We start from the raw sequence: 23,789 nt of genomic DNA, 5'->3' as shown, positions 1-23,789 counted from the left end.
ATTGAAATGTTCAATATTTCAGGCAATTGTTAAAGTATTTTTTCAAAAACCAACAATTTTGAGATTAGTGTATATCGATAAAAATTTTATTGCAACACTCTAAATAATATTGAATTCACTTTTATTTTAATTTATTACATGTTGAAATTTGCAATATTTGAAGCAATTGTTAGAGTTGCCTTTTCAAATATCAACAATTGTGAGATTAGTGTATATCGATAAAAATTTTATTGCAACACTCTAAAATCGAATATTCTATAATATTTCAACCTAAGCCAATAAGAAGTTGCTCAGCATCTGAGAAACGTTGCATATACTTCTAATTGTTCCCATTTAATACAGTCAATCGTTCGACTTGTTGGATTAAAATTTTTTTTCAAATCGAGCTTCGCTTTGAAAAGCCGCAAAAATACTTGTAAATGGCTTAAAGAACCATAAAAGATAAAACACACATGCACGCGGCTACGAGGACAAGCACATGACAGATATTTTTAGCTGTACGGACGGACACTGTGGCGACACTCCCCTAGCAACGCCCAGTTGGTTGGCCTATGCCTCGGATCAGTCTAGAAATGGGAGCAGTCTGCGTACAATAAATTGCATGTCACATTCTTGTACGCTGTTTGTTTTTGCTTTGCTGCTATTTTTCTTATTTGTTTTCTTTTTTCTTTTGTTTTTTGATTTATTCAACTTTGCACTTAGACACCAACTAACTTTAGGTGAGGCTAGTCGCCTGTGTTTCATTGCCACAATGCCGCCTGTCCAAGGTCCGTTTCAGGCGTTCGATGGCCGCAACAACTGCTTGCAGCTCTCGTTGCACGTTCGCACACTCCACGACTAGGTCGATGCAACGTTCGAACTTCTTGCCCGCCACACGCAGACTGAGCGGCAAGAGGGAGCCGAAAATATGTTTTTCAGGCGCCACATAGCCGCGTTCCGGCTCCACCGTGTACCTGAGCAGCCGGAAGAGTGTGCCGCTCAAGCAATCGGGCAGGGCCTGCTGCACAAGACGACAGAGCGCCTTGTAGGGTCTCGTCCTTGGCAGCTGTGCCGGCGCACTCCAATGCCCCTGCTGTAATCTCGTGCGTGCCAAGAGCACACTGCCTCGTTTCGTATGCTCCGCCAGTGTCAGCTGCTGTTCCGTACGCTCCTCAATCAACTGAAGCAATTGCAGATAGAGTGCGTCCAGGAGGCCACCTGTAGTTGGGGTTGGGTTTGTTGCTGCTGTTGTTGTACTTGGTTGACAATCCTTGCCAGCTATGCTCATTACGTACGCCTTTTCTTGAACCCACAGCGAGAGTTTTCGAGAGAGATTTGGCAATTTGCTTCATTAATGATTTTTAGCTCAATTTTGAGTGAAATGTCGGGGCGAACAAATTGTGTATAATAAATATATTAACAAATGAGCGCCCGGACTGTTGTTGCCTTCGCCATCGTCTTGCACAATATCCAGACACGCTTCGTTAAACAATTTAACATAATTCTCACATTAATCGCGCGCGACTTTGGCAGAAACCTTGGGGAGAAATTTCCACGCTACGCTGACCATTATTAAAAAGATAAAGATATATACGTATAGTACATATATATAAATATAGAGTCGTGGACGTAGAAGGCCATGACTAAAGCATTTTGTTGTATCCACTAAATGATTGTAGAAGAAGGCATATTTATAACTTCTCTTTACAAGTAACATTTCAAAAATCATATATGTTATGTTTCCTTTAACTAGTTAAGACTAGTTATAAGTAATTGCCTTTATAGTCCCAAATCGAATGCCAAACATCGTCTTCGTATCACACATTTTTCTGTTTGTTACAATCAACCCTATATGTTTCAGAACATTTCAAGACCTCAATATATATTCACGCTATGGTTGAGCACTGATTTCTGAAGCGGTTTTCTTCTTGTTGGGTCAGCTGCCACATCGTGAACTTATATTATAAGTTTTATTTACAAAGACATTGACATTTAACTCCAAAAATATTGTCAAGTAATCGTTTATGAACATTTAATTAAATTACCCCCATTTGGGGTCGAATTGGCTTTTACGTCGTATTCAGCAGCTCAATCTGTGGGCCAGCTATAAATGAATTAAATTTTAAAAAAACTACTTTACCACTACTTTAGACCTTCAGCAAACATATTTACTACATTATCTTCTAATATTCTTCAAATTAAAGTATTATCTTATAAAATATAGGTGCACCAAACAAATTGGTTCTGCGGGCGCTCTATCGAGTAAATTTTTTTTTTAATCAGGCCACCCTCTCATTATTTGAGTTATGATGGTATTTAATATAAAATTTTTCCTATTTGGGAGTAAAATTTTCCAAAACCTCATGCTGAATATGGTAGATCTAATTCGGTTAATCCAATTGGTGCCATGGAAGCTATCGATCTGCGTTTATAGGATTTATTTCAATTTCGTTCTTTTCGAAGAAATATACACATTCTAAAAATATCTGCATTAAGTACAGTTTCATTTGCATTTCAGTCAACGTTTGGAAAAAGATAGATGATTATCTATTTAAAACAGTTAGGAAGCTGACACTTAAATATTATTTTTCTTTTACAGTAAAGCGAAAAATTCGAACTCCAAAGTGGGGAAAAGGTTTGCAAATATTGTATGAAAAATCTGAATTTTTCAACCGATCGACACTCCTCTAAGAAAAAATACAAAATAAACTGTGTTTTTTTTTTTTTCAATTTTCTGGAAGCTTTATTTATTGGCTTATTTTATTATTTATTTATTTATTGGCAATGCAATGCTTTTTTGTTAAGTTATATTTTAGCCAAATTATTAAAGATTTAAAATTTAATTCAATTTTTTCTATAAATTTAATTTTAAAGCCCAAAAATATTTAGCTAATAATATAAAAGCGAACGAAAAGGTCTCTACAAATACAAACTATAGTTGTCTCTAGATTTCGTGCATAAATTCAGTGTTGCAGTAGAGGTATTTAATTTAGAGTATCTGCGAGTCGAGGGTACACATTTACGTAAACTTGTCTTGATTACAATCTTATTCCAAATTAGACTAAAAACATAAACGCAAACGCCTTCCCCGCCACTGTCACTATCAACGCTTTTCTTCTCCCCAACACAAACCGCACACATTTTAATAAATTGCCGGTTATTAGGGACCAGTGCTGGAAAAAGTGCAATTATAATGCATTTGCACTCATTGGCTGGCCAGTCCAGGTCTGGGTTGAGGAAGTGAGCATAAGAAATTAGCATAGGCATTGTAAGTTCAGTATTGTTGTAATTTTTTGTTCAAAAGTTATTTCTGCACCGCCTTTAGCAGCAAGGGGCAGTTGACAGCAAAAAGCGGCGCACTAGTTTCCCATAATTTGCGTAGCCGTGTAGATAGATAATGAGCCAGAGTTACGGTCATGGTGGATCCGGGGGGCGATGGCGCTGCGGTCAGTTAAATGTGGCAGCATGGCAAATGGTGTGAAACTTTGTTGGGAGGGGGGCAGATGGGACGATGGTTGGCGGTCGTTGCATTCATTGTTTGCAACCGCATTCAGTTTTTAATTTGCATAAATGGCAGGCAAAAGTGCTTTTAATAAAACCAATTGGAATTTTTACCCCACGCTCTTTGTATTGTGTTAGAAATTGTAACTAAAATAGGTAAATGAAAATAGTTAGTTAGGAAATATTTGCATATTTCCATCGATATTTAAACTGAAATGGAAAGCCAACAATTTAATGAAAAACATTTGTACCCTAAAGAGACGAGCAGTTAAAACAACGATTTGTAAACTTTAATTCGAAATTGGAATGCATTTTAATAATAAATTGTCAGTCAACATAGCATTTCATAACTCATAAAATTTTAGATAAAAGTTTTTTATTTATTTTTCCCTCGCATTCCTTTAACATTCGTTTACACAAAACATGGATACAATTTTATGAATGGCTTAAAGGCTTTCATAAATAACACATATATGGCTCAATAACTCTTAAAACGTTTCAACTCAGTTTATTTATTTATTTAGTTTATTTTTCGTCTAAAATTAATAAAATACGGAATATGGCTATCTCTTGGCGTTTTTGTGGCTTATCTGATTTGCATACGTGACTGATAAAGCGAAGTGCAAAAGTTACTCATAGCAAGTAATTCTCATTACTATATATGAACTATAAAGCCACATGTTTGTAACATTCATTACGTATTTATGGTCAGCAAGTGTTTTGTGACTCTAATTTATTTTTAAAATACAACTATTAATTAGAAAAAAAGATAATCTACTATTCTTCTAAATTGTATTTATTTTCGAAAAAATAACATCCATACCTTAAACCACACAAAGATATTTTAATTTAAAATTTAAATTGAATTTATGCAACAAATTTTGTCTCGAAGCAGATTGAAGAAGAGTGAAGTTTAGAAAGAGAACTCCGAGTAATTCTTTAAAAAGACTTCTTTACAAAATAGTGAAGACTTAGAGCAGCTTACTTACGATTTTGAAAGAATTTGAACGCTTAGCAAGACTTCGTATTGGAATAATGGACAACAAGCTTATACTGGATCTAGATCAGCAGATATAATTATATTTTATATAATTATTATTAAAATTAGATCTTTTCGCAAAGTTCTATCGTGATAAGACTAAGGAGCTTGGCAGATCTTCCAACAGCACAACCATTGTGTGTAAAATTAGAGAATCAAGAAGTAAAGATCGATCATGCCAACAATCCATCCTTGCCCTTATAACAGCCATTTCGTCATGCCAATAGGCAATTTTTTTTACACTAATTTAGCTTAACTGAAAGATAATATCTGATATGAATAGTTAGCATTGGTATCCAAAATAAATTGGTTATCTTTAACAGCTGGGGGCTAAGCTATTGTATCTTTGTCTTAGGAATAAAAAATGTAAACCAAAATAAACCAACTTTTAAAATATAGAAATATTCTAGAATTATTCTAGACTTAAAACAAAACAGTCGTCTCCTGCCAATAAAGTTGCATTTAAAACGAAACCAATGTTAATGATTTAAAAAGGAAATATTTTGAACCAACTTAGATCGATTCTGGATCCCACTGGAACTCTCAGAAGTGGAAAGGAAATATTTAAAACCAGCTTAAATCAATTCTGGGATCCCACTGGAAGGTACCGAAGGAGGTCCTCCTACACAATTTAACTAGGGAGGATTATAAAATGGTACTGTGCTTCGTCTCTTTTTTTTCAAAATAAAAGCACAATAATTCGTCAATTCAGGTGTTATTTGCACACTTCTAGACCAATGCCACCAGCTTATCGCAGCACATGGCAACCAACCAACTACCAAACCGATTAACTTGTTTCACGAACTTTCAAATGCATTTTTCACTTCAACGCTAAAATCCCACGATAACTTGCCAAAACCTACGCGAAGCCCACCCCGCACCCCGCACCCCTCACTAACTCCACTCGAATGGCAAACAAGCTACTAGTACAAGTTATTTCCTTCCTGCGCACGACAACGACTTGCAACAAAAGGCGGCAGTAACAGTCAAGTCAACTGTGGAGCTCAAACGGCAGTAGAAACAACTTCAGCAAACAATTTATGTCAACTTTCTTTTTTATCAAACAAAAAAGAAAAAAGAATCAGCAAATGCAAAAAAAAACCAGCAAAAAATTCCAAAGATTTTTCAAATATAAAATAAACCGCAGTAGGTGCTGCGACGACAACCGAGACTGCGACTGCGACAGCGACTTCGACTGGGACTTGGACTGAGATGGAGACAGAGACTGACTTTGACTCCCACATGAAAAGTTGCCAAGTCACATATGGGGGATGCGAAGGAGGCCGCTAGTTGGGCCAACAGATGATTTAGCCACTTACTTGCGGCAGGCAGCGGGCTTAACACGTTTGGCCAAAACTGCAGCAGGCAAGAAAGTTGCAAAATCATGTTGCGGTTCTTCTCGGTCTGGCCTCAAATATTTTCAAAAAACAAAAAAAAAAGCAACAGCAATAATTCGACAGAGCCAACCAAACAGGTGACCAGTCGGTGCGGTTCGTTTTAGTTCAGTTCTTGTGCTGCAGTTGTTGTTGCTTTAAACTTGTTTCAATTTTTTTTTTTTTTTTTTTTTTTTTTGGTGTACGGTTTCGTATTTTGAACTTTTCACTACGCCTCTTTTTCTTTTTTTTATAACTGTTGTTTTGTCTCGACGCGCTGCTCTGTCGCGGTAATTACACCGATCCGGCCGGCATGCCGACATCTACAGCGAACCAAAATTTGAAATCAGTTTCATTAAATAAATTGTTACCTTTGGACGACAGACAGACAGTTTAGTGTACGCTTCAATGAGCCAGTTTCTTGGCTTCCACGAAACACTCTATTGGTTGCAGAAACAAACATTTTTCTATGGGGTTTGTAACGCATTACGATTAGATTCTTCTTCATGCTATAGAAGGCAACACAGTTCTGGGATTAAGATAACGGTGCGAGCTTTCGATCTTTAAGGAATAGCAATATAGCTATTTTATGGCCTTTTTTATATTGCCAAATTTTGTCATTCGGGTAATTTTAAATGAATGAAGAAATATATTAATCCAATGTAGCTAATCTGTCTGGTTGTGGATTTCTAAAAAGTACATTTAACAATACTTAAGGATAAGACTAAATTAAAAATGTTATTCCTTGTTGTTGTTTTGTTGCTCGAATATTGGTTTTTATTCAATTGATTTTCACAAAACCTTACCATATTTCTTTGAGAGATAATTTCTAATGTTCTTTAATTCACCGAATTAAATAAGGCAGTTAGATGGGGAAAAAAGTGAATCAGGAACATACATAAGTATATAATTAGTATATCATTATAGTTTTCGGCTACTGAGTATACAAATTATATAAAAATAGGTTTTCTTAAAGGGAATGGAGTTCAAGGCACATACCCTTTAGGCTTATTCTCAGGGCCTGTAAACTACTAAATTATTTTTTATATTAGTTACTGGTATTTAACCCTTTCAGACCCCACGCCAATCCACTGAATATTGTTTTATGATTTTTTAAATATATGGTCTTTATATTTTATGAAAATTTTCTCAATGTGTAGGTTGCGCAATTTTAATATCCTTCATGGATTTTCATGACTTGGATTTTCAGGACATCCGTTTAAAATTTTAGCTGAAAAGCATTTTAAACACTAAAATGTATTTTTAAAAATATTGAAAATAAGTTATTTTTGCTATTTATTATTTTTCATGATAGCCAATAAGGTGCTTAAAATTCAGCTTTTTATTAAATCATTTATTAACTCTTTCCATTGAAGTTCTTAAAACTTTAAAATGGAGAAATCAAAATTATAAATAAGACCATATCCGTCAATGTTTATTTTTTTGGATATCCCTATTCTCGCGGTCTTCGTTTCTAAACTTAATACTATTATCGTAAAACTTTGGCTTTGATAATGCCATGCCACCAAAATTGACCATTTCCGAATGTTAATGATTATTAAAATATTTAGGAGTTAAAAATTGTATGACTCATTTTTTTGTAAGCTGAAATTATTATTTATTATATTTTTATGTCAACAAATATTGACTGTCAACATAAGAATACAATATAAAAGGTGTTAAAGCCTTACTATATAAGCTAGGAAAGCCTAAATAGGAGGGGGAAAGCCTAAGTAAAAGCTGGGCTCACATTTTAGTTAGGCCTGAGGGAAAAACAAATTAGTAGTGAAGTAATATTAACTCTTGCTCTTAATTGTAATTGTAAAATGGCATTTTAAAAATGTAACTCAGAAAACATTATTGTTATTTGTTGACCGCGAAAGTATGCAGAGAGGCATAGTATTTAAATAAAAAATTTTGCTTAACAGATTCCATTACACATTATTGTTGCCGATTTGGAATATTGTTTGAGAGGCTTCAGAACTCACAGAGCTCGAAAAAGATTGTCTATTTATGCTATTTATTATTTATTAAAATATTAGTTTTTTAACAAAAAAAAAGTCGTATTTAATCTTCCATTGAACAGCTGTTAAAGGGTATTTAATCTTCGCTTGGTGGCGTAAGCGAATTTTGCGTATTACTTCTTTTGGGTTTTAAATTTGTATCTGGCTTAAAGCGTGAAATATTTTCTGGGGCATTGAGCTTTAAATTGCGCCTCCTAAATTGCCGCAATTTGTGGCGCATAATGTCAAAGTTAGTTGGCTGCTGGTCGTAAACAATTTGGCAACTGATAATGCAGCTTAAAGTGACGCGAAGCAAAGCCTGACTTCAATTAGCCAGTCGGCCCGCTATTTTTCCCAACACTTCGCCTTCTCCTCCTCTCCTCCGCTCTCCTCGCCCCCCCCTTTTCTAGTGCTGCTCAAACAGCATCAAATATCAAGTGGCTGCGTCGTCTCGTCGCGTCGTCGTGCCACAAAGTGTGTCAGCGCCAGTCAGAAGGCAGCAAACATTTTTGCTGCCACTGTTTGTTTTTGCTGTCGCTGCCAGCATCAATGGCAGCAGCGTGCGGCATGTTGCAAGCAACTGCCATTCCACGCCCCTCTTCCTTTGCCACTGCCTCCGTATCGGCCTGCAATGCCCATCAGTCTGTTTATCTATCTAACTGTTTGTGTTCGCCAAGTGTTGACTGACAGGTGCCGCCGAGAATTTTTGGCCCGCTACAAAGCGCATAAATAAAAACTTTCGACTGCGTTGACAGTGCACACAAAGGATGGGAGAGGGGTGGATAAAAGGGTGAAATATATTGCTTGTAGAGTCAAAAGCATTGAGCGACAGGCCATTACTTAGATTTGGACCAGACTGCGCCAGTTGTAGGCCCTTTTTTGGGTGGGCTGGTTGACTTGGTTGGTAAAAGAAAAAAAACTAAAGCTTTTCCGTTTTAGCTCGAATGTCAGTCTGAAGGCAATTCTGACCATCAAAACCATTGGATTTATGTCAGTCAGCTGTTTACTGCTGTCACCTACAAATCCTTTTCAGAGCGCCTCAGTTCTCCTAAAAATTCAACGAACCATTCTGATGGATTTTAAAACGATCAACGAGCGCTTTTTGGTTTTTTTGGCACAAAAATGTTCAAAAATTAAGCCCAGAAATGGGTTAGTTGCACACTTTTGCTCTTCTGCTTATAAATATACCCTATACCCGAAATGATAAATAGGGTATACTAGACTAGGGCTAATGCAAGTACCACACAGAAGAAGGCATGGCAGCCCCTACAAATTAAATATTCTTGTTCAGTATGACAAGCAGGGTCGACAAAGCCATGTCCGAAAAAAGCCATGTAAGAGCTAGAATAACCAAACTTGGTAATCATCTTCTGCTAAACTTTCGGCTGATTTTTTAACAGAATGCTTTTCCCTTTCATAACTTATTTAAATTTATCAACGTTTTTAAATATACCTATAAATAAAACATGCCACTTGATTTCCAATTATCCATTACATTACTGATGTTTACTCGCAAGAACAGTATCATCTTTACCTCTGTGTATGGGCTATAAGAACTGTGTAATAAACTCTGATTAATTTTTGAAACAAAAATCTTTTTTTTTTGTAAAAACTTTTTCCACAAATAATAAAAAGACTCCACTCACTTGACCTTCCATTTCGGTTCTACCAGAGTCTTTTGGATAACTTTTATTTAAATCTTTTCTTAATTCTCATCAATAACTTCATTTCGAAGCTTCATGTTAAATTAGAAAATTTCTTGTAATCCGTCCTTTGTAAGATGCCACTATTCAAGGCACATGAACTGATTTAATAATTGTCATTTTAATAGAGATTTTAAATAAAGCAACAATTGAAAAGAATAATAATTTTGATAAAGAAGAATTTAATATTTTTGCTTTTGATATTATTTAAAAAACTTCTTTTTTATTTCTCCTTGCAGCCAAACGTCACAAACGATTATAGCCAAGCTCACAACCTATTCGACGATCAACTGCAAATCACCAACGATACGTAGCTGGTACAGAAACCAGCAGCTGAGTCACATACTAAAAGCTTTTCTACAATAGTGCAGACACAAACCACACCACACATATAAAATGGCTTCTACCACGCCAATTAGCACAGACAACAACACAAATTCCACAACAACATCGATCTTAACAACAACCGGTGCTGATGCCGACTATATAACTGTCGTTGAAGTTGACGATCTCACATCGTCTACCAAAGACACCAACCACTTGAAGAAACTAGTCAAACGGCAGAGCTCCATAGCCGAAGACTCATCGTTCATCACAGTTCTGACCATTAACGAGCAGCAACAGCTCTTGCAGCAACAAAAAGATGAAAGCCAGGAGCAGAAAGACGATGCAGAGGGCGAACTTGTCGTAGTCTATCGATTGCCTGGCGAACGTTTGGGCTTCGGTCTAAAATTCCAAGGCGGCACACGCAATACAGAGCTGGTGCAGAAGCTCTACATACAATCCTGCGCCGCCGACAGTCCCGCTTCGAAAGTGGCCACCAGTTGGGGGACACTGCGCGAGGGTGATGAGATCGTTAGCATAGACGATCAGGCTGTGTGTCAAATGACGCGCATTGAGTGTGTGCGTTGTCTTAAGGATAATGTGGCAATTAAGCTGATTGTGCGCAATGGACACGGTCAAAAGCCACCCAGTAGTCCGGAGGAGGAACAGGCAGAGGTGTCGCTTAATGCACAACCGCCACCACCACCTCCTGTACCGCCACGTAAGCTGGTCAAGCGTCAAAACTCTAAGGAGCAGCCATCACCGGTGCAGTTAATCATTGAGAAGCCACTGACGCCGCCACCGGATGCCGAATACTACATCAACCTCTTTGCAGAGTCCATTAAAGCCGGATCCGAATCGGATGACACGGCTAGCACTATTTCAACAGTCATAGATAAGTTCTCCATGAGCTCAAACTACTCTTCAGACACGGATCTGGCGTCCAGCCTCAATGGACATGAGTTGGCCAAAGTGTTGAAACCGTTCACATTATTGGAGCAGGAATTTCAGCTGGAGCAGCCATTGGGTAAACCGAAGCTGCTAATACCGGGCAATAACTATGAGAATGTTGAGTTCAAAACCGAGAAGATTAATGTCTACGAAAATGTGGAGCTTAAAAGTCCAATGGGCACACCTACGCCCAAGCCGCGCATTCAGTTGGCCACTGTGGAACCGAAAAAACGTTCAATCATACCCATGCCACGTAAGATTGCCACGCCGAGTAAGTTGCCCATTGAGGTGGCACCACCCACAGTGCCCACAGAGGCAAGTCCTGCTACACCCAACACCAATGAGCTCAATACAAATCCAACAAAGTCCGTTGCTCCACCACAAATGGATCATAGCACCGACACGTCAATGGTAATTAGCGTGGAATCGCCTAAAACACCTACAAACGAGCACAAGGAGTTCAACACGAAAATCCCCAAGGCTGTGGCTTCACCCTCGACGCTACAGCGTTTCCTCTCACGCGCCAAGACTGAGAGCGAGATTAAGTTGCAGCAGCCTCTGAAGCAGCCCTCGCCCCAGACCAAGTCCCGCATACCCGTAGTCAGTCCGCCCGCTGCAACAAAGTCACCTCTTGTTGTAGTTGGCAGCAATAAGTCACCGCCACCAAGCTCAAATATTCCACGTCTACTGCAGAAACAAAAGTCCGAGACGGATCTCAAGCTTGGACTATATCGCAGTAAGTCAAAGGAGTCCAGTCCCAGTCAACTGCGTCCGCCGCTTCAACGCACTAATTCCGCAGAGGCGCCTGCTCGTACTCCCGATCGCACCTACATACCTGTGCTACTCAATGGGGGCTGCAGGTCCAGCTCCAACTCCATGGAATCCCTCAGTTCGAATTGCAGTAACAGCAGCGGCTCCACAGTCAATGGTCGCTCACCCAAGGGACCCAAGCCCAAGCCGCCGGAGCGTGTGCAGTCCTTGCAAAAGACACAGATACCGAAGCTACAACAACTGCCCACAACTCCACCGCAACAGCTCCCCAAGCCCAGCATGCAGACTTTCAAGCAGGTAAGCAGTAATACCACAACTCCGGAGACACCCAAAACTACGCCCGTAAGCACGCCGTCGCCAACGAGCAATCGAGAGATACGCTTCAAAATACAAACCTATGAGAGCAAGACACAGGATGAGGATAAGCTGCCTAGTCTCTTCGATTTAGTGCATAAGCAGGAGCAACAGGATGTGCCCGTCAAAGTGCCTGCACAACGTGACATTAGCGCCCTGTTGGCGGCCGCCGCTGCCGAGGCTGTAGACTTATCCTGCGAGTCCCCACCACCTCTTGTGGTGGGTAAGTGCATGAAAGTGTTGGATGATACACAAGAGACCACTTGCTATTCAAGTTCCTCAAGTGACGAGGACGATGGGACACATGATGAGGTTGACGACGCCGAACGGGACTATGTGTGCGAGGATGGTGAGAAGTTAGGTCCGCCAGAGTTGATAAATGGACCCGGCCCATCAGAGGCATATTTTAATATGTACTGGCATTCGAATATGCTGCCCACCATAGGCGAGGTGGAGGAGGAGTTGTCATCACTGGAGCCGCAATCCTTGTCTAATGGGTAAGCCAAATATTTGCATTCGCAAACTCAGGTTGTAGTATTAAATAAGCAGAAGATGGAAGCAATTTAAATAACTGGAATATAGTCTGATTCATTAATGATTAAATGTAACAAGATGTTCCCGCCTAAAGCACGAAGAGATTGATTAGTAGAGATTAAATGGTAGAGTTAATTATAATTAGCACACGAGGAGAGTGAAGTGCAAAATTTGAAGTACATCGCTCCAGATATTGAGGCCGGAAATTTCTTGTGGGTGTAGAAGGAACTACGAAGCTTATAAAATTTATACGGTAGTTATGAAAAATCACTTGTAGCGGGGGAGTAGGGGTGGTATCGGAAAAAATTAACAAACTTGATGTGCCTAGGGCTCACGAGAATCAGGATAATTAGTTAGGTTATTCTAGCTCTTATACTTTCTGAGATCCTTACGTTCATACAGACATACATTCGCACATAACTATTATACCCTTTTACCATTTGGGTACAGAGTATAAATGTTGCTTTTGGACAGACTTAATCATATCCTGGTATAATTCATAATGGGATGAGAGATGTGTAAAATATCTCAGTTGTGTACGGATCATTAAGCTTGCAATCGAATGCTACACCAAGATCAGTGATAGCAGTGACCCGTTCCAAACATAGTCCTCCAATAAATAAGAGGAAATATGAAGTTTACTTCTCTAAAATGAGATAACTTTGCATTTTCCAACGTTAACTTATCTTCAGTAGCATTCGATTAAAGTTATATGCATGGCATATCGGTTATACTCTCTTGGAATATATCTATTACCTAATACCTCAGGAAACACAATCGTTGTTTTTGTTTAGTTTATGGAAGTTAGAATGCAAAAGCGTTCGTTGGCTAATATCGCGAGCAACGACAAGTTAAGGCAATGCGTGTGCAGCATATAACAATGAGTATATTACTTTCCCCCAATGTCTGATGTGTCTGCAGGGGTCTCCCCCCTTTCACTGATAAGCGAAATGCCGGCGTGTATACGAACCAACGCTTGCCGATAATAGCCCGAAATGTGTGAGTTAGCTGATAAAGAGTCAACAGTGAAGTGCAAACTTTTTGACGCGTAGACCAATTAGTGTTATATTCGAGGTAAAAGCAAGCGGTTCTTCGAATTTGTCGTTAGTACTATTAGAATTCGGTAATTTCCGTTTGTTGTCTCAAAGCGACAGGTGGGACTGGAAAAATTAGCATACTATCCGATAAGAAATTGCAGTAATTATTATTGTTCAATATAATTAATTGGTATTTGTTTTCTTGGCATTCTATTATTTGCAGGCCAATTGTCATTGTCGACGATTTGTGTCAACAGGCAGCCGAGTCGACGCCAACAGCAACAACTGCGAAGAAATTGCCACAGTACGTGCAGCCGCCTAAGGTGCCAGTCCCCAGTAAAATGGAAGCCAGCGAAGAGCTGCCACATGAGGTGGCGGCCAAAGAGAATGCGAACAACGATAAGATAGAGCTCTATGATGTTGATAAGCGTCACGAAGCAGCTGACCATACTGTTGTCACCGAGAGCAGTTCGAGCAGTACTAGCACTTCCCAGCAGGTGGAGAAAATAACCAGTAGCAGTAGCCAGACAGAGAACAGCAGCAGCAGCAGCAGCAGCAACGTCAGGGAGACGAGCAGTAGTGCGCAGGCAGTAAGCGAAACGTTGACCACCTCGGGAGTAAGCCACCGAATAACCACCACCAAGGTGACAACCACAAAGACAAGCAGCAGTAGCAGCAGCAGCCACTCCAGCAGCAGTAGCTCCTCGAACTTCAGTTTTCCCGATGTGGCCTTTAAGCTGCAACCGTATGAGGAGCGCGAGGAGATGCCGAATAGTTCTACACCCACCATTAAACAGACAGTGCATGAAGAGCGTCGTGTGATTAGTGAGCAGAAAACCCTAAGCGAGCTGCGAACCACCGACACTGAGACCGGCGAACAACAGCTGCTGACTAGCGCCGAGTCGAAGAGCAGCAGTGCACGCTTCAAGAAGATCAGCAGCAACGACAATCTGCTCGATTTGGACGAGCAGTTGGCACCGTTGACTGGCACCGTGTCTGCAGAGACACGTCTTATGGAGCGTCTGGACAATCCACAGGATAAACAGAGTATTGAGACGGGTATTTTGAAATTATCCGAATGTGGCAAGCAGCTGGAGCGATCGAAGAATGGCGATATAAGTTACACAGAATGCGAACAGATCGAACAGCAAAGCTATTTGGAGGGACAGCAAATTCTCAACGATGAAGCCGTTGATCCCACAGCCGAACCTCTGCTACAGCGTGAGCTAAGTGAGACACTGATCGTGAGCAAGGATGGTGAGAAACAGGTGACCAAACGCATCGAACAAAGCAAAGAGGCGCCGGGAAAAAAGGGCGCCAAGCTGTTAAAGAAAACTGAGGAGGAGCGACGTCTCGAGCAAGAGGCACAAAAGCTTATCGAAAGCTATCAAAAGGTTAAGAAAGAGGCGGAGAAGTTGTACAATCTAGAGCTCTCACCGAATGCCACAGACGAGCCCCAAGGCTTTGACTTGAGCGCCTTCGAGCAGGTGGAAGAGCAAACCAGCGAGCACGCCACACCTGTGGATGATGAACTGGGTTATTTGCTGCATAAGCACATCATTGACGGTCCGGAGCCTAAGATAAGTGAAGTCACCCCAACACTGGCGCCAAAATCGAAGCCGCCGGTGCCTAGGAACAAACCCAAATTGCCGGTGGTTATTGGCAAGCCAAAAACCGCACCACCACCAGTGCCACAAAAGCGCAGCGAAGTTCCCAGTAAACCGACACCTACAACACGACGAAGCAGCTTCGAGCTAACTAGCCCCCCAAAACCATTGGAACGCATTATTGTGGGTGTAGAACAGGATGCACAGGATGCGCAGGATGCATCAACCATACCACCCATCGCTAGCAATCCAATTATCACCTTGGCCAGCGTCGACTTGCCAAATGTTGCAGCCACTGTGACCGAGCCTGATTTGGTGGCACATGCCGAGGACTTGCTGCACGATGAGTTGCACTTTGAGAGTCATCAGCTGCCAAATGTTGTGGGCCAACCACATAAACAAAAACAACAACACCCAGAAGGGGGGGAGGGCAGCATTCTGAGCACCTCCTCGTCCATCGATTCGGTAACCTCGACAACATCATCAACTGCAGACACAACCCCGATAACAACACCAATTTTGGTATCAGCAACGTCGTCATTGGATTCTGTTAAAAGTGTCATCGAGGTCATCAATAGGCATGACAACGACAGAAGCGAGAACAGCAACAATAACATCGTCAGCAGCTGCAACAGCAGCAGCAGCAGCAGCAGCAGCAGCATTGATAGTGTCAATGCAACAGCAACTGAACTTGTAGAGGATGTGTCAACGTTGTTGCTCGATAGAGAGCATGAAACAGGTGAGTGGCACATACTGTAACTGGTCGTTGGGGCGAGTCTGGGTCACTAAAATTAAACCCAAAATGGATTACGTAGTGTAGAAAAGGGCGTTCATCCTAGGGATTAAACTGTTAACTTGCTCTACAGGACATGAGAAGTTCGTTGCTAGTTTAGTTCAGTTCTAATAAACGTTAGTTGGTACGATTGGACTTTAACATTAATCTCTTTTTCTCTTTAAACATTCCTTGACACTACACTAGCATCTAGAAATATATATATTTTTAAATAAAGTTCACATTTGCTCAAAAGTAAGTAAATTAAAAAGGCGAAGTATGTGAACTCTAATTAGAGAAAGATCTCACTTGAAAAGGAAATTGAACTGAGACAATGACAACTATTTGGTTAAATTCTTGCAGCTATACTCGTAAAAGGTGTGGCATTCGACACAACAATTGTCTTAATAATTCATATGAGTAATACGAGCTTTCTTGCTTCAGCAATACCTTGCCAATGAGTAATATCCATTTATAAATATTAATTTTTTTCTATATGTATACTTACATAGTGCGAATATTTTTAAAGATTACGAATTGGTTTTCCGTAATCAGTCACAGCCCCAACGATTAATCGCAAATTCGATATTTGGCAAAACTATTTACTATTACTATTAGTGTTTTAGTTTCCGTTTCCATTAGGCTTGATAAAATGCTTGTAATTAGGATTTAATTTAGTTATCATCGAGCAGTTATTAAAATTATTTTAGAATTTAAAATTAACATATTCTTCACGTTTTTTTTGAAAATTTGTTCTCACCACTTTGTTTTGATTTTTTTGTATACAAGATTGTATGTATATTTGAATATTTGTTTATTAACATTTTATTAAAAATATATAAATGATTCTTTCGTCCGCTGATTCATATTTGGTGAAGGCTAATCTCATTTAATTCGAATTCATTTGCTGTGGAAAAAATATAAAGTACTTAGAGCTTTTAGCCAAAACAGAAACGGAATAAAAACTGTTCGCCCAACTAGTCAAATAGACATCACATGTTTAGCTATATATCTATTTTAGAAGGGAAAAAGGTGCGACATATTAATTTAACGCACAACATTCTCTTTGAAAAAACGTTATTTTTTGAAAGTAATTTAAAATTTTTGAACTCAAAGGGTCTTTAAAGATAAAATAGAATAGTATTGTCAATAAGTATTTTAGGGTTTAGAAAAGTAGAGATTGCATTCATTTTAGATATATTTAGTAGAATATTCTCCTGCAAGTTTTGAGGAATTTGCTCTATATTTTCCACAAACAAACACATTCATGTGAATTATTGTAATAAAAACAGTAAAATGAATATAGAAAAGAATAAAATATTTTACGTAACCCCTGAAAAAAGACTTCACACTAAAGTATTGCTCAAATCTATTTAAACTTTAATTTAACTTTAAGCTTTTCCCAGTGTAGTCGAATAGTTGATTGCCTTTTCGGCTGCAGTTCCCCATTTTTGGTGAGCGGTAATAATAGGTTTTATGTGTTTATTATTTGTCGTCACTTTAACAACTAACTATGCTAGGATGTGAGGATTAAAGAATGTCTTAAAGCAATGTGAAATGATATGACTACAGAGACGATATACCAACTCCTTAGTTTCAAATTTATGAAGCATCCATTGTGATAGCTTGTTATACAAATAAAAGTTGTATCATTTGTCACACTGCGAAGCTAAGCTAGTTGGCCTTATTATTAAATTACATTTTCAGTTTGCAGTAACACTGAAAAGTGCATTTAAAAACTAGACCACTAATAACCACCCGTAAGCCAACACTGCGCCTCAGTTGTCCAAGTCCATTAGTGGTATTTGGTGGCGTTTTGCAAAATTGAAACAAAAAGGCACACGACTGAACAAACGATGATGATGCTGCTTGGAGTTGAAATTGCGGTCAATGTGACAAGTTGGGGCTCAGAGTAGTGGGGACTCACATGCGTCAGTCCAGCGTCCGGCGTCCATCGAGCATAATTGCGAGCGTATGACTAACGGGCAGTTGGTTGGAGGAGCTGTCAAAAAATAAACTCTGTAGGCAGGCAGATGGACAGCCAACCAACAGACAGTACTGCATGAACTGGGCGGACAGACAAAGACAAAACCACAACAGATCGGGAAGCTTTTTAAATGCACACTGAGAGTTGCTCGACGGCTAGAGCCTGTAGCCTGCTGCCTGCTGATATAGGAAGTTGCTGACAAATTTGTGGGCTGTGTGTTTTTTAAGCTTATTGCGGTACTTTGTCGAATATGAATTTAATTTGAAAATGTTGTAAAACAAACCCTTACTAAAAAGGTATGAAAAAATATCATTAAATTTGTATAAATATACAAAATAAATAATTTAAAAGCATGTCGTCAATTAGCAATTAATAATTTAACAGTCATTTATTTGTATGAAGCTTTTATTTTTTAGAGGACTTGTGTTATCCATATCGGTTTTTTACAATTGTTCCTTAAAGTCATTCAATGGTTGTAAGTACTCAGTCATCGGAAGGAAGGGGATATATTAGAACACTTAAGCTCAGCGCAACAAAATCAACTTTAAAATATTTAACTGACTTTTGAATAATAGTGCGTTAACTAGATATTCGTGGAATAGCGAAAAATTATTGCAACAACAAAAACAACAAACGAAAAAAATTTAATTTTGTTTTGGGTTGTTTTGACCGTGTTTAGATAATCGATCCGCAAAGGTCTGATTCATTTTCACATTCCCTTGCAAATATGGATTTAACTTTAAAATTATTTTAAGCCTAAACAGCAACTTTCTGCCAGACATGGTGAAATACAAAGTTCTTCAAACACTTATCAGAATGTTTTTTTAAATAATCAGTAATTTTTTTTATTTATAAAAAATTATTTACATTTTTATAAACTAGTATTCTGCTACCAATATGGCAGCTTAAGCTATTTGCTACTTAATATGATACAAATACAAAGAGTTATACAACTATAGAGAACATTTAAATCTATGTAAATATACAATGCAATATTTACAATATGTTGAAATTAAATATGAAATATATGTTATGAAATTCTATATTTTACACAACGGATCTAGTGGGCAGATCCTTCGGATGGCACTTCTTAAGTCTTCTCTTCCTGGGTCTGGAGAGCAGCCGTCTCGCTAGAGCGTTGGCAAATACTTAGTAGGAAAAAAAAAACTTTAAAAAAAAATGCTGCTTGATATTTGGAAAGGTTGGACTATTCGGAAAAGTAGTGTTTAATTATGAAAGTTAAATGCAAATAGCATTACATCCACTTCAGCTATTTCGCTGATAAACCACAATACTTGGCCATATGGCCATTAATTTACACTGACGTATCATAAAAACGCTATTGGCAAAATATTTGGCTTATCCCACGCGTTGACAGCTCGCGTTCTTATCAGCTAAATACCATCGATGCATCGCATACATACAATTTATGTTATTATTAATTGTTATTTCTGTTGTTGTTATTGCTGTTGTTGTTGTTGGGCATTGGAATGCGCAGCGTCATGTGAAATAAATTTAATAAAGGCCAACGCGCACAGCCTTTGGCTTATAATTATGAAATGCGGCGTTGCGTAAAAATAATTTCTTTTTATGATGATGACGAAAACGAAATAAATACAGACATACTTGTACTACTATATACGGACTATATATATTTGGAAACAAAGAACACACACAAAAAAAAACGTTGCATATTTTGCTGCTTTAATTGTAAAAATGTGCTTCCGCAGGCAGTGAGCTGCGAAAATTGGCATATTTGTAATGTTTTTATCAGCGGCCCCGTACGGTTGGCCATAATGAAAAACGGGCCCAATCAATACATATGGAAATTGTTGGACGAGTGCGTGCAAAATTTCATTATTATTTTGTGGACAAAGAGCGCCCGGCAGTACCCGTAACTGGCATCGAACTAGAAACTGCTAAGCTGATAATTTGTGTTTCTTTTAATTAGAAATGCTTCAAATTTAAATTGATCTAGTTCTTTGGGTTTTGTTACTATTTCCATATTTGTATTATTACTAAAAAATCAAATTAAAAACATTTACCATAATCATCAAAAAATATTTTTTGTTTTGCGTTTAAAACTGTTTTGCTTTTGAATATATTATTTAAATCAAAAATTAAAATATATATAAAGTGGGACAAATCAGCCAGCCCTGCAAGCTATGCCCAGACTCACAATCATTTGTATCCAGAAACTTCTCATGATGCTGTTATAACAAGACATTTCTAAACTGTAGATAGATAGCCAGTTCTGTGCGAAAGATAATTATAATCGGAATAAAAAACCCATAAACGATTGTGTACAGCTTACTTAGCTGTGCATGTAGACAAGTGAAATGGTAAATGGATCCTAGTCGATCTGTAGGGAATAGAAAAGTTAAGAAGACCACCTAATAGCTAGTTAGTTAGTCACATCACATTAATTACTTGTAAAGAAACACAGCACCAAGGACAGTAAGCTCCATACACTGATCGGCAGTGCAAACTTAAAACTAAGTTAAAGAACATTTTTTAATAAGAACTTTACAAGTAATTAGCAAAACTAATCTTTAAGTATTTTTAATACTGGATATTAATGAAGAAACAAAGCTTTATACTCAACAAAACTTTATAAATTCATTGAGCTAATGAAATATATATATCCTTTGACTTCAATCACTTTTTGAACCGTGTCCCTATCTCATTCCAAAGACATTTAATCACGAAAATAATCTCTTCCTTGGTTTTCTGAAAAGACGCATTTGTGGCTGTTTTTGTCACGTTTAAGTCAGTCCTTTTTAAATAACCATGCTCTAACAATATAATTGACTTAAAAGAAATCTTAAATCATAGAAAAGACGACTAAACATTTTGAAACTTGCCGACTGTAGCTTTAAAATACATCTTAAATGAAATAAATTCTTTTAAACATTTATTTTGATATGTTTATCAAATTTTAAGCTAAAGTAAGCAAGTGAAATATTTATGTCAGTTTTTCTTGGAAAAAATGTTCCACCAGAATTGCTAATAAACCCAGCAATAAATTCATTATTTAGATAAGCAGTTAGAATTTTTTTTAATATTAAATTGTCATGTTAGATTTAGGAACCAATCAAATGTATAACTGCTGATTAAATTTTTGAAATATTTTTCTCCCTACCTTTACCTTACCTTTACTTACTATTAAATCCCTTTTTATACTTTGATAGTAACTTATGATTCGTTAATTAACCAGTTCACAACTGCCAGTCTAAGAAGCTTAGGGTTTATTCAGAAACCATTGGGTTACATGCAAATATTTGGCGTGTATGTGCCTGCTTGTCCCTCTCCCGTTCTCTTTTTGCATTTCATTGAGGTGCCAATATTTGTCAGTTTTTGTTTAATTAAAACATTTTGCCAATATTTTACTGTTTGTTTTTATGGCCAAAATGCAAATTGTATGCAGGTAAGAGTAACAAATTGAATGCAGTTGCAGGCCCATAAAATATTTAAGTTCAACAATTAGGCAAAGAGATGGCGATAGGAAGACAGAGACAGACCACCGGTCGTATGCGTAATATAGTTTTGTTGCATTTGCATTTCAATTTGTGTTTTATATTGTTCGTTCTTTGGCCTGAATTTAAATGAAAACTATTTGGTTATACTGCCCGCTATTACAATATATATATATATATATATATATATATATATATATATATATATATATATATATATATATATTTAGGTAGGTAGGTTGGGGGTTTATCCTGTCTGCCATATATTTTGTTGCATGCATATGTACATATTTGAAATTGCAATATGCACTGTTTGAGTGTTTGTATGTTTTAGGGCCGAATGGGATGTGGTTGATTGACCATATTTTTCGCAACTTTTGTGCTGTACTCTGCTTGCATTATAAATGCAAAATTAATTTTCTGGTTTTCAGTTTTGATGCAACGGATAGTAAGGTAGATAAATGGATTTTAGAGTTATTGTGGCGGTTGAAATAAATGAAAAAGCAAAAACTAATGCTCGTTGAAAGCCGCTGTAATTTATTGCAATGCATTAGGGGACGTGTGTTTTCAGTTTTTTATGTATGCTTTTTTTCTGATTCGAAAGCCAAATAGAAGAAATATTTGTTTGGAATTAAACAATGCTCTGCATTAAAGAGGAACTTTTTAAAGAAAATAGAATTGCTAGCAAATTGAAATTATTTGATTCAAAAAATCATCAGAGCACCTTAAAAAAATATTTCAAATGAATGTACAAGACTTTTGAGTAGTTTCGACGTTCTTTAAGTGGATTTTTTTTTCATAAGCAAAGATAATTTTGTATAAAGAGAATATGGGGAGTGGTTGAATATTTAAATTTATCAAAAGATCAGTACCATGTGTGGATCGATGGGAGAGATTTTGGTAATCACTCAACTTGTGCGAAATAAAGCATGAATACAACTATTGCACACCCAATTCAATAAATCGTTGGTAGGGATTTGCATTTCCATTAATTACATCAAAGATTTTGGTTGATTTATAATAAATTCACGCACTTTTCCTACTGTATTTTTGGTAATCGCTACAATTATTGATTTGCACATAGCACCCATGGAATTTGCCATAAGATAAGCAATTATTATCATATTCGCATAAATAGATAAGTTTAGTTCGATCATAATTTCTGTACCGATAGCTCTAAATTAGTGTTACGTTGTGTGCGATAGTGCGGCTTCTATCCATTATTGGCGTACAATTTTTATGGGATGTCAATAAGGAAGGTACCTATCAATATGCAATCACCAGAAAGGGATATTTTTATGTTAATTCTTATTAGAATTCAAAATGCGAAAAAAATTAGTGATATGTTCTTAAAAGTGAGAGTCGTTAAATTTTAGATTATTTGTGGTTCAACAATAAAAGTAATCGAAATTTTTGCATTATATTGTATTTAAGAAAAGATTTTTAACAACCGTTTTTTTCCTATTTATAAGAAAGTCTTCAAACTAGTTTTGTGTGGGCTATATATAAATATTTAGAATTTTTAGATTACCAATAATAATTAAACACACTTTTATTTAAATATTTATAATTCAGAAAAAAGTGCTAACAGAAATTTTCATTTACAACACTTTCCCAATCTTTTGGCGTACACTTTAAGAACTGCAGCACAATTTCTCTAATTTAGAACTATTTCCATTGCACTTGGCCAATAGTTCCTGATCGTTTTTCGATTCGAACATTAACTGCAGAAAATATTCCAAACTTATGGGAGACCTCGTGCTTGGCATATACTCAAAGCCGTCAGCAGCTACTGCAGCTGGCCAACTTGGTGTCCCCCCCGAACTAGAACCGAAAGTGATTTGCCCGCTCTGTGCATTGAACTGTGGCAGCAAACCCCCCAATTAGCCCATTGGAGCTGAAATGGCCACCCAAAATGTGCGCCCAATACCCGTGCGCTGGCTGAGGCTCAGTCACTGCACTCAACACTTTGAAATTGGATTTTGAGCCATAATGGCCAACTGAATGACTGGCCGGATGACTGAGTGACTGACTGACACATTGCGGATTCGAACACGGCCCCAGCGCGACCAAATGTGCTTGGCATAATTGCTTTTGGGGCACATACCCGCTTTTGGGGCACAGGCACCCACTTGGGCGGCCCCTGCCTGCATCTAAAGCGGACTGTACATGTTATGGGCTAATGAAAATGCATGAAGGAGTCCGTCCATGCACATACGTGTATGAACGTGTATGTGCATGTGCCTGTTTGTCATAGTCCCTGCTGCTGTCAACATTCCACAGTTGCTTAAATACCCTAAACCCCTTACAAATAATGCAATGCAATTTCGGTTCCACTCATAAGTAAATAGACCAGCCTCTGAGTTCCTCCAAACATT

The 23,789-nt window shown here is 37.9% G+C and overlaps 2 protein-coding genes across 2 annotated transcripts in view; one reads left to right on the top strand and one right to left on the bottom strand.

The window, feature by feature from the left end:
- Positions 1-15,935, top strand: part of LOC115632805 (titin-like) — a 44,676-nt gene extending 28,741 nt beyond the window's left edge. Inside the window, exons 2-3 of the mRNA XM_030530056.1 lie at positions 9,838-12,495; positions 13,793-15,935. Of these exons, the coding sequence (XP_030385916.1) occupies positions 9,995-12,495; positions 13,793-15,935 (4,644 nt within the window). The 5' untranslated portion in view covers positions 9,838-9,994. The remainder of the gene's footprint in view (positions 1-9,837; positions 12,496-13,792) is intronic.
- Positions 716-1,356, bottom strand: LOC115632806. The gene has a single exon (XM_030530057.1). The coding sequence runs from the start codon at positions 1,265-1,267 to the stop codon at positions 716-718; it is 552 nt and encodes a 183-aa protein (XP_030385917.1). The 5' UTR covers positions 1,268-1,356.
- Positions 15,936-23,789: the final 7,854 nt, after the last annotated feature.

The sequence above is a fragment of the Scaptodrosophila lebanonensis genome, unplaced genomic scaffold (assembly GCF_003285725.1).
Source record: "Scaptodrosophila lebanonensis strain 11010-0011.00,11010-0021.00 unplaced genomic scaffold, SlebRS2 tig00001415-arrow-pilon, whole genome shotgun sequence".
In the NCBI taxonomy this organism is placed as follows: domain Eukaryota; kingdom Metazoa; phylum Arthropoda; class Insecta; order Diptera; family Drosophilidae; genus Scaptodrosophila; species Scaptodrosophila lebanonensis.
This window is presented reverse-complemented; position numbering and strand designations above follow the sequence as displayed.